This window comes from Rutidosis leptorrhynchoides, chromosome 4 (assembly GCF_046630445.1).
Source record: "Rutidosis leptorrhynchoides isolate AG116_Rl617_1_P2 chromosome 4, CSIRO_AGI_Rlap_v1, whole genome shotgun sequence".
NCBI classification, from domain to species: Eukaryota; Viridiplantae; Streptophyta; class Magnoliopsida; order Asterales; family Asteraceae; genus Rutidosis; species Rutidosis leptorrhynchoides.
Window position 1 is genome coordinate 192,411,246 of NC_092336.1, and position 12,578 is coordinate 192,423,823.

The window sequence follows — 12,578 nt, forward strand, 5'->3', positions numbered from 1 at the left end:
AGTATGAATTCTTCAACTCAGACTCAGCCAACATAGATCTTGCTGCTTCAATGAGAGTTCTGTTTCTTCTTTTTGCAACACCATTTTGTTGAGGTGTTCTCACAGCAGAAAAGTTTTGTGAAATTCCTTTGCCAGCATAAAATTCTGCCAATGTTGCATTTCTGAATTCTATACCATGATCACTTCTTAGCTGCTTCACCAATTTCCCATTCAATAATTCTATTCTTTTGATAAAATTGATAATTTCATCAGCAGCTTCACTCTTTTGCTTCAAAAAGAATACCCAGTTGTATCTGGAATATTCATCAACAATAACCAGTGTATATCTCTTTCTACTACAGCTGGCTACATTAACAGGACCAAAAAGATTCATATGAAGTAAGTTAAATGGTTTCTTAACAGATGAAATCTGCTTTGACTTGAATGATGCATGGTGATGCTTCCCTTTTTCACAACCAGCACACAATATGTCCTTCACATAAGACATGGTGGGTAGCCTAGACACTAAAATTTTACTTGAGAGTTTAAGAAGATCTTTAAAGTTGAGATGTGAGAGTCTCTTGTGCCATAATCACTTGAGGTTGTCTGATGCCTTTGAATAAAAAACAAGTATCAGTTGTTGTGACTGCTGTGTTCATAAAAATTTAATACATGTTCTCATGTCTTTTTGCTGTCAACAGTGGCTTCCCTTTCATATCAAAAATAGTACCAATTTTCCTTCTGAATTGGACTATCTTTCTTTTGTTTGTCAGTTGGCTTATGCTGAGTAAATTGTGTTTAAGCCCAACGACATATGCCACATTAGTAAATGTAATATTTCCATTTGTTAAAGTACCAAAACGCTTTGTATAACCCATCAAATTATCTCCATATGAAAAAATTGGACCATCTTTTTCTTGATAGTCCATCAGCAGGGACTTACATCCGGTCATATGTCTCGAACATCCACTGTCGAGATACCAGATTTGCTTGTTTCAAATGCCCTTATACAACATTTCAGATTTTCATTGAGGTGAATCATTTTTCAGATCAACTTCCCTCATATCAGCCAAAAATGTACTACCAATTTCTTCCTCATAAAACTCCTCAACCTCTGGCCATCAAACACAGCTTTTTACCAGTAGCATAACCAGTGCAATCCTCATCAGTTTCACTATCAGAAGATGAAGATGAACTGGTTTCATCCCAATCATGATGTTCAACAACTAGCACCTTTACTGGTTTCTTCTCCTTCTTCCCAGCCTTTGAGTTCTTCTTCATTTGGGCCTTCTTTGCTTTATACTTGTTCTTGTACTTTTCAGCTTTTTAAAAAGAGTTAGCATGTGATGATGGTTTTCTAGACATGCACTCAGATGCAAAGTGTCCTACCTTCCCACAATTGTAACACTCAGATTTGGGGCCCTTAACTGATTACTACGATACCTAGCACTTGATTTCTTACTCACTTTGTATGTCTTACTGGTCCTACTACGGTTGAATTTCTTGAACTGCCTAGCCAGTAAAGCCTTACCTTCAGCAAACCCTTCAACATCATTATCATCACTGCTTTCCTCTGACCCAGTACCACCCACTATCCTCATCATCTCCAGTCGTCTTTTCTTCTGCCATCAGCTTTTGAACCAGTAACGCCTTTTGAGTTTTCTTTTTAGCAGCAGCAACAAGAGCAGTATCATCTGATTTTACATATTTTAAAGTGGTGGAGGCAGACTTAAGGTTTTCTTTCAAGTCAAGTTCAAGTTTTGCTTCTGCCTTCTCATGGTTCCAAAGTGTACCATATAGAGATGATATGTCAAAATTCTTTAAGGTATGTGTGGTTCTTAGTGGGTCGGTGACTGGTTTTCATTTAGCAGGCAATGAGTCAATGAATTTGTTGACCTGTTTAAAATCAGTATACTTGATTTTTAAATTATCCAGGTAAGCAACTAAGGAGTTAAATCTAATGAAAGTTTGTTTAAGGGTTTCACTCTTGTAGGCAAAGAATATCTCATTATCTCTTTACAAAGCAATTATCTTATTTTGCCTAACTTCATCCTTACCATCATAGGTGACATCAAGATAGTCTAAAATGGCCTTAGCAGTTGATTTTCCCTTAATCAGTTTGAACACATGGTTAGGTAAAGTTATGGCTATCATGGTGTTGATCTTAGGGTCAAGTCCAACACGACGTTTGTCCTCATCCACCCATCTAGATGGGGGAAGAACAATCTCTCTACCAGGAATGGAAGGAGTATCTGCAGTAGTAGGCACACTATCAAGTGTTTCAGTTGGGATGAATGGACCATTTGTAGCAATATCAGGTATAAGTGGGTCAATAGACTCAAGGTAAAACATGAACCTAGCTTTCCAGGTTTCATATTCATCTTCATAAAATTTAGGTGGTCTATTGGAAGAACCATTTTCAAGATAAGCTTAAATAGTGTATGCAGCCATGAGAGAATTCAGATCCAAGATATGAAATTATCAAGACTGAAGCTCTGATACCAGTTGTTGGTCCCTTGATTAACAACAGGAGTATTGTAGAGGGGGGTAAACATAATTCTTTTAATTATCTTAAGTAATATAGTAGTTAAGTATTCAAACATATAATTTAAATAAGAGTCGAGGGTAATTTTCAAGGTTATTCTTTATTGATATGAATTAAAAAGAATCACACATGTTCTTAGGCGTAATAAACAGGTGGTTGATTACAGATTACACCTAAGTATAGCTAGAGAGGATATCATAAAGCTATTACATGTTTGGACTCTATTTAAATAAACCCACAACACTAAATATTATAATAGTGAATACTTCTATTTATAGTAGACCTTTTATCCGTGTAATTGATCTACTGTCCACTGGCACATAGGATGTCTATACTTGTAGGGACAACTGCATCAGAGAGCGTGCTCTCTTCTATCCTCTTTGGTAGCTATTTGCAAGAACACCCAAATTCGGTTTGGCACCACTATTTGAATAAACAAATAGAATGTTGGATTCCCTAAGCATTTACAAAGTATTACACATGTCTGCACATGCGTTAAAATTCTGCATTCACACGTAGTCTTCTAAGGTCACTTGTCAGCCGCCGACACGTGTCCTTTTCTGTTCAACTTTGTCTTCCACACAAGAGTCGCTATCAACTTGAATAGAAGATGGGTGAGGTTGACGCGTACTTCCTCTTGTGCCTGATCACGCCCACCATCTATTGGAAGAAATAAGATCGCTCAAGACATGATCAGGTGACTTCATAAGAAAGAGAAAAAGTAAACATACCAGTGCGGGCACGTTTAGATGAGGAAGGCACACTGGGATCCTTTCGCTTCATCCTGATCGGCCTGTCACTATGCAAGGGAATAAACATCCCATGTGGAACTCGTTTTGGGAGGTCAACATACTGCGCGGAGTTTTGCTTCTTCTTACACGAAGAGCCAGAAGTGGAGGCAACCGTAACGGGACGTCTGGCTGAGAAGCCTTTTCCCAACGGCATACGATCTACTGCCACAAACATCAAACACGGAGACTCTAAATACTCCGCGAAAGATATTGCTGCAAAAATAAATGTGACCATTGAAGAAGGGAAGAATTGAAAGAAAAAAGTAAGCAAAGGCCCATACCTTGAAGATGTCGGCTAAACTGAGGATAGTAATGATTGGATATGCCTCCAGCATACAAAGCATGATTGTTATACATGCGTAATGGTAAGGAGCGACCAACACATTTGTCTAACATCGATTGCTCACTAGAGCTTAAAGGGGGTGCAACATTTAGACTTTCGCCGTAACTATATTACCAGGAGCCCACGTTAGAAAACTCTAGAGGGATGAATGTGTTATACACAAAGAAATAACGCTCTTTCCAATCTGGCGGAGTCTCATGTCCCCTCCTATCAGTAAAATGAGCATTATCGCGAAAAGCAAACCAGCCGGTGTCGAGCCGCTCAAAAAGAAAAATGTTCTTAAATAAATTATGGTGGGAATGAAATCGTGAGCCTTACACCACATTTGAAAAATAACAAGGCGACAGGTGCTATCAGGTTCTAGCTAGCCCAGACCTATATAAAATGAGAGAGGACGCGCATGAAAAAATTCGTAGGAGGAATGCGCAAATTTCCTCTCTCAAAAACCACGCTATAAACCACCACTCTACCATCAGGAGGGCAGTTGGCTCGATCCAAATGCCCTGGAACAACATGCGTTAACAACCCCAATGGCAGATATCGATCCGTAAGATGCGCTACATACTCAGACATAATAACCGAAGGAATATAGCTGACATTTGAAAGATCCACGCAAGAAGACATGTTTAAAATTGTAAATGAAGAGAAGCAAAAGAAAGAAACGAAAGGAACCGAAAAGGTGTATTTATAGGAGTTGAAAGGACGGCTGCAAGCTATCCTGACGGTAGACGTTGATAAGAATGAGAGCAAGAATTTAATGAAAGGAGCAGGTGATGTAACGGCTGCTGTCACATCACGTATGCTATAGCGTTAAGACAACAGATGAGTTCAACACCATGCGCAATACTTGCACATAGTATCAAACTGGGAGGACTTAATGATACGCATACCCGATTAGCTCGTGTTGCACATCACACTTGCACTATGCATACAAGACTATGGAGCTAAGACATGCATGGCATAAGTAAATGTGCACTGGGTATAGCCAAGGCGCATAATAAAGAACTGGTATGCCATGTACGAGCCACGATCTCTGCAATGAAAGGAGGTATAGATAACCAACATAAAAGCAGCAAGTATTGTCCCCTGGTCCGCTCATCCAATTGCTAAGGCGGTATAGACAGAAAAGTAATGGAGGATACGTGGCACCAATGAGCAAAGGGTACTGCGGCTATACATAAGGGACCCGAATCACAGGGCAGATGATGATTCATTGGGATTCACACATATACTATTTTTAGTATTAAGGTACTGACTAACTACGCTATCTCAATTAGCGCGTTAACCCGAGCTACCAGAACTCGCAGCGCGCTATCTATTTAGTTGGTTACAAGTAGCGTATTACGTACACAAACCTTGAACACAAATCCTAGCCATCAATAACCGGCTTGCCCGTCGATGGTGGGTCCACGTTTAACCACCCCCTATTGAGATCCGCATCTCGCAAGGGGTTATTCACGATACTCCGGACCGGAGAGTTAAACTCAAGCAACCTTTAAATCCCTCTTTATTGATGTCAAGCAATAACCCAACCTGATGCATTTATTCTATGCTTTATCAGACACCTTCCCATGGACCAATCGTCCGAATCCTATGGAAAAAGGTCTCCCTTGCTTTTTATTTTTGGGCCTTTGTCATTTAAACCCTTAAATCAACCTAACCTCATTAATCAATTAACTGTGCATTTTATTTTCCTCCTCTCTCTAGCAACGAAATTATTCAGCCCCCATCACCTCCAAAAAGTTGATTTCTTCAAGGATCAAGAACATCTTCGATTTTTGCTTGTTTGATTGCGTGCTAGTGAGATAAAACGATCATCTCCTTATCCTCTACACATCTATATCATTTATTGATTGATTTGGGTATGAATCTAAAATCCTAGTTTTTATTATCATCATTTTAATGTCTATTGGGGGTTAAAACGGTGTCTAGTGCTCAAACCATGATGCGAGTATGTCCGATTTGTTCGTTATATGTCCGTACATGCTATTCTATTTAAACCACAAATTTGATCAGACTCTAACTGACTTTTACATGTTAAATAATGTTAATCTTATTGCATATTTGGATTGCTCTCAAAAACTATTAATTTTGCACATAGATAACGCACGATTTCGATAAACGGTTAACAAGATATGTGCAATTAGGGTTTCGTTGTGAATTCGTGATTAATCTGATTTTTCTGTGATAACATGACGTCCTACTGATCCTATTATTCTTACTATTGAATAGCTTGTGAAAAATTAATAACTTTTCGTTCAAGAATCACATGTTTTCGATACACTTTTGATAACTATTTTTGGATTACATATCGTGGTCTATGAAATTGCATACATTGAATACAAACCTATGAATTCATAAACTTTATGTTGACTCGATTTGCATGTTTTATCTCGTGTACTTAGATGATTTTCTTCCATTGTGTGCTTAGAGGTCGCATGCATTATTGCTACTGGAGTCCGGCTTTTATTCGGACATTTGTTTATTCACATTTACACTTTTAAACTTATTGTTGCTATTTATTTCCATATGACTTATGGTTTGTAGCTGTTTAACGGGATTTACGTTTACGAGTCAAACTTTTTAAATAATAATAAATGCAAATACTTTTGATAACGTCTCATTTAGAGGGCGTACTGTTACTGTAGGACCCGATGGTTAACACGCCGTTAATAGATCTTAACGGGGTGTTTCACCCCCATTCCTTGAGTTCTATCATGCGAAAAGGTCCTATAAAGTAGGGGTGTTCACGGTCCAGTTTGGTCCGATTTCGACTAAATCTCAAACCAAACCGGCATCCACGGTTTCAACATATATGAAACCAAACCAGACCAAGAAAGTTGTCTTACTGTCCGGTTTGGCCCAGTCCGGTTTGACCGGTTTGACAGTTTCGAGTTCTTTATTTTGTCTTTTATTTTCACATAATATATAGTATAATTTAATGAAACTAAACAAATGAAAATTGTATCTTAAGTCTACTTCGAGAAAAATTGGGAAAAATATGCTTTTGAATGTTGGAAATCACTCGGTTTGTAACAAGAAAGAAAATAAGAAATAACATGTGTAGATCCAATATTTTTCGTGAATAATAAGGTAGGAATTGGTTAAAATCAGTGTATCTAGCTGCTATTTGGAATGCCTTATATAGCTATGATGTAAACTTGCATGGTGGCTATTTGGGTATTTGGGTATTACACGGCAGTGTACTCAATTTGAATGCCCTCACTGTTACCCAGAAAATGGATGCCTATATGATCAGTTACAACATCCATTTTCTAAGCAATTTGTAACTTGCTAGCAATATATAGAAGAAAAAGTTAAAGTAATGTACAACTAACAGACATATATATTTAATCCACAACTTCAATTCTTTTGTTTATTATGATTTGAATTGCATTAACTAAGATATGTCTTAAGTGCATTTATAATGATGTAGTGCATAAGTTGCATTCTATCCCTGACTCCCCAAGAAGTATCCCTGTTATTATATAGTGCCTTCTTTGTTATTACTAATTGCTAAGTAATTGAAATTTAAATTATGTTTTGTTTTATTGATATAATATATATATATATATATATATATATATATATATATATATATATATATATATATATATATATATATATATATTATATAAAGAATAGGACCGGGGACATGGTAATATATGTTACATTACTGTAATATCAGTAACATATTTCATATAGTATTAGTAATACACCGTAATCAAGTGTTTTGTAGCCGGTCCGGTACGGTTTAACTGGCCGGTAGCCTAGCGAAACCGTAAATCGAATCGAGTCTCACGGTTTGGAGATTTTCAAACCGGCGACCGGCTGCCAATATTCAAAACCGGACCGAACCAACTAAATCGATACGGTCCAGCCGGTTTTCGCGGTTTGGTGGTTTTGTGAACACCCCTACTATAAAGTGACATTATACGACCAATTTGGGGGTCCCATAGGTACACTTTTGTTGTAGTGTAAGGAGATCAAATTTTGGCCTTCAAAACGGTACTCTTTCGTCTCATTCGTCGAATCTATTGATGCACAAAAGGCGATCGAGGATTTTTGGGCAACCAAATTTCAAGGGTTGGCCTATAATCTATTTTAGTATAAATCATGGGAGAGCAGTTACTTTGCATAGTAAGCTAAGGTGTTCCATTGATCCAAATGATGTTGTCTGAAACAACTCCAATGGTCGGTATTGTTACTTGACACCGTTCCTTTTGTTGACATAAAAGTGTAGCTTTTTAATTTCATGCAATGCACACATCTCAAACATTTTTAAGTTTGGACTGTTCGGTTGGATTTGTATTTGCAGTGACTTGGCTACATTTAATATTATCATCAATTATCGTTCGTCAGATTTTGTTGGAATCCCTCCATTTGCAGATTTGGCTACTACATATGACCGTTAGGCGTGGTTAGAAATGTTGGGGTTTCCGACCACATGTATCTCTCAATAAAATGCTACGACTAGTGGAGCCCTTTTTGGTGAGGTCATCACCGTTGCCAAGTCCACCCCCACTTTAAGTTCAGTGGGTTCTTTGTATGCCATAGTAAAATATTCAAGTACGAGACATATTCATGACTCGGTCGAAGTTGATTTAAAAGGCCCGAAGTTCGTTAAATTTAGTGTTTGGATTTGGAAATCTTGGACACTAACAAGTTGAACATGTTCTTATTTGATGGATTTGATCATAAATTGATGGAATCGACGAATCAACTCGTGGTGACTAATGGTGTGAGGACCGAAAGTTTCGAAATTCGTCAAGATGCTAATGCTGCGGTGAGGAAGAATAAAGTTAACGAAAATCATCTCCATTCAAGAATCAAATTCGGTTCATTTAAGTCAGAAGGATGTAAGCTCGTAAGATTGGATCAACATGTGAAACCTAAAGATCAAATTTTCGTTGGTTCCGGATGTTTATTCGAGGATACAAGTTTTGGAAATATCACAAGAGATGTTAATGTTGGATTTGAAAACCGAAAGAGTATTAGTCCTGAAGTTTTTGATGGGTATTGCGCAGATAAGCCCAACATGGCTACATGCCAGTTATTGATCTTGATCATGTGATTAAAGTTGTGGGTACTTCTAGGCCAGATATTAGGCATGGGCTGGGTCCAATGTATGTTGATAATGTCACACATTCTGTAATTTTAGAGGTAAACGAAGACGATATCACGTTTGTGGAAAGATTGGCTCATTTAAAGAAGAAAAAGAAGGAAGAATTGATGACAAGTCGTGAGGATGGTATAAAGGAAGAAAGACCTCCTTTGATTTTGATTGGTCGTAATGGAAGGAGGTATTGTGATTGTGGGGACCATGCATGTGATGGTTTTTGGAAAGCATGGTACATTTTGAAAAGAAAAGTTCCTAGAGACCAATTTGAAGGCACAGACTCGCAGTCGAGAAGGAACGACGCTCCTACATTGGGTTCTTATAAGCTCATTGATCATGATGATGAACTGGATCACGGGGAAGCCATTCAAAACTAGTTTTTGGGTGGTAAGGTTGATAAGAAGAGCGGAGTAGCGGGGTTGGGTATTAGGGTTTCTTCGGCTTGGGGTAAAAATAAAATGACCAACGAGGCTTTCGCTGTTTTTGATGTTATGATGACGTGTATGACCGAGAGCAAATCAGTTAAGGTTAATCTTATCAACTCTAGTGAGATTCCACTTGCCCTGGTTAATAATAAAAACCAACAAAAGCGAAAGAAGAAATTGGTTCTAAGGCGCCGGATGGAAGAATTCGGTCCATAAAGGATATTTAAGTCTGTTTTTATCGGTTTCATGATTCGTAGCTTTCTTTTGATTTCGTTGTTTAATGCTTTTGTTTGTTTGTAATTGTAAATGTATATGGATATCATCGGAGTTTCTTTCTTGTATCTCTCGTTGACTTTGTTTTCTGTTCGAAAACGTTTTTCGTTTTATATAAAAGCCTTTGTTATTTTTGCCAAAAAAAGTATGGTGCAAGCCTAATACATCTGATAATGCCAAAAACGAACATATATTTCATAGCATTATTCCTCAAGAAAGACAAGCTTTTAGTTGCAATTGTTCTATTTACAAGTAATATTCGTTTGAAATAATAAAAGGTGAAGACAAAAGACAGATTCGACGAATTGAAGACGCAAATGACCAAAAAGCTCAAAAGTACAAAATACAATCAAAGAGGTTCCAATTATTGATAAGAAACGTCTCGAAATTACAAGAGTACAAGATTCAAAACACAAAGTACAAGATATTAAATTATTCGCAAAGACGTTCGAAAATCCGAAACCGGGACCAGAGTCAACTCTCAACGCTCGACGCAACGGACTAAAAATTACAAGTTAACTATGTATATAAATATAATATAATATATAATTAATTATATAAATTATATATATATTATATTTATATAATAATCCGTCGGCAAGAAAGGCTCTAAAATGGTGTGAGCTGTAAAATAGAACTCCGCGACTTGCGGAGTTCAAAGAGGGAAAAGGCCGCGACTCGCGGAGCTCACCTAGACTCAAATCCCTATAAAAGCAAATGCAGTTTGATCGCAAAAATATCCAAAAAAAAAAATTCAATCTCTCTCTATATATGTATACGTAAATATATATAATTTATATTTTAATTTTAATTTTAATTTTAAATTCTAATAATAAGGGTATGTTAGCGAATATTGTAAGGGTGTAAGTCGAAATTCTGTCCGTGTAACGCTACGCTATTTTTAATCATTGTAAGTTATGTTCAACCTTTTTAATTTAATGTCTCGTAGCTAAGTTATTATTATGCTTATTTAAAACGAAGTAATCATGATGTTGGGCTAATTACTAAAATTGGGTAATTGGGCTTTGTACCATAATTGGGGTTTGGACAAAAGAACGACACTTGTGGAAATTAGACTATGGGCTATTAATGGGCTTTATATTTGTTTAACTAAATGATAGTTTGTTAATTTTAATATAAAGATTTACAATTGGACGTCCCTATAAATAACCATATACACTCAATCGGACACGATGGGCGGTATATTTATATGTACGAATAATCGTTCATTTAACCAGACACGGGAATGGATTAATAGCCACTAGAATTATTAAAACATGGGTGAAATTATGTACAAGGACACTTGGCATAATTGATAACAGAGTATTAAAACCTTGGGTTACACTCAGTCGACATCCTGGTGTAATTATTAAACAAAGTATTAAAATCTTGTTACAGTTTAAGTCCCCAATTAGTTGGAATATTTGACTTCGGGTATAAGGATAATTTGACGAGGACACTCGCACTTTATATTTATGACTGATGGACTGTTATGGACAAAAATCAGACGGACATATTAAATAATCCAGGACAAAGGACAATTAACCCATGGGCATAAAACTAAAATCAACACGTCAAACATCATGATTACGGAAGTTTAAATAAGCATAATTCTTTTATTTCATATTTAATTTCCTTTATTTTATATTTAATTGCACTTCTAATTATCGCACTTTTATTTATTGTTATTGTATTTAATTGCACTTTTAATTATCGTACTTTTTAATTATCGCACTTTTATTTATCGCAATTTCATTATCGTTATTTACTTTACGCTTTAAATTAAGTCTTTTATTTATTTTTAATATTTTACATTTGGTTTTAACTGCGACTAAAGTTTTTAAAATCGACAAACCGGTCATTAAACGGTAAAAACCCCCCTTTATAATAATAATATTACTTATATATATATATATATTTGTATTTTTATAAATTTAAACTAATATAGCGTTAAGCTTTGTGAAAAAGATTCCCTGTGGAACGAACAGGACTTACTAAAAACTACACTACTGTACGATTAGGTACACTGCCTATAAGTGTTGTAGCAAGGTTTAAGTATATCCATTCTATAAATAAATAAATATCTTGTGTAAAATTGTATCATATTTAATAGTATTTCCTTGTAAAATATAAGCTATTTTATATACACCTCGCATAACATCAAGTATTTTTGGCGCCGCTGCCGGGGAACTTAAACGCCGAAAGCACAACGCTAATAAATAAAAAAAAAATTTATTTTTAGTTTGCTAATATAAAAAAAATACGCTTTTGTAAAAATACGTTTTAAATATTCAAAAATATAAAAAGAAAAAGAAAAATATAAATATTTTTAAGAGTTTATTAAATATTTAAGTTTTATAAAGTTTCTTTATTTTTATTTTATAAAAAAATTATAAGTTTTATTTAAATATTTTGTTTTTATTAAAACATAAAAAAACTGAAATTATATATATATATATATATATATATATATATATATATATATATATATATATATATATATATATATATATATATATATATATATATATATATATATATAAATCTAGTTTTAAGATTTTTATTTATAAAATTATAAAGTATTTTATTTCTATTTTAGTTTTTTTTAAGATAAGTTTTATTTAAATTATATAAATATATTAATTAAATTAAAAACAGAAAAGAAAAAAAAATAATTACGTCGAAAAACTGAAACGAAACAGCCTGTCATCTGAAATTTCAATCCCCGCGACTCACGGAGTTTTTTGCCTGGAATACCGCAACTCGCGGAGCCGTCTGACACGGGTTACACAGAACCCTAATTTCGCATTAATTACGTAATTATTATTATTATTATTAATTAAAAACCCTAATTAGGTTTTAATTTTTAATTAATTAAGTTTAGTTTATTTATTTAATTTGTATATTTAGTTTAATTAATTTAAATAAATTATAAAATTAACACTCTTAATAAATAAATAATATAAAAATAATATTTTTATAAAAATTGTACTTTTTACAACTTTTAGTATATTTTTATATTTTGTCCCTTTTTAATTGTTTTAACGTAATATTTGTGTTTTTCGCTAGTTTTTAGTTTTAAACATAGTTTTTGCCATAGTTT

At 34.9% G+C, this 12,578-nt stretch overlaps 1 protein-coding gene across 1 annotated transcript; it reads left to right on the forward strand.

Annotated features, from left to right (window-relative positions):
- The first annotated feature begins 5,372 nt into the window (after positions 1-5,372).
- Positions 5,373-9,607, forward strand: LOC139842962 (uncharacterized). The gene is made up of 2 exons (XM_071833056.1): positions 5,373-5,520; positions 8,048-9,607. Exon 2 carries the CDS (start codon positions 8,705-8,707, stop codon positions 9,152-9,154), a length of 450 nt encoding a protein of 149 aa, XP_071689157.1. The 5' UTR covers positions 5,373-5,520; positions 8,048-8,704; the 3' UTR covers positions 9,155-9,607.
- The last annotated feature ends 2,971 nt before the right edge of the window (positions 9,608-12,578 follow it).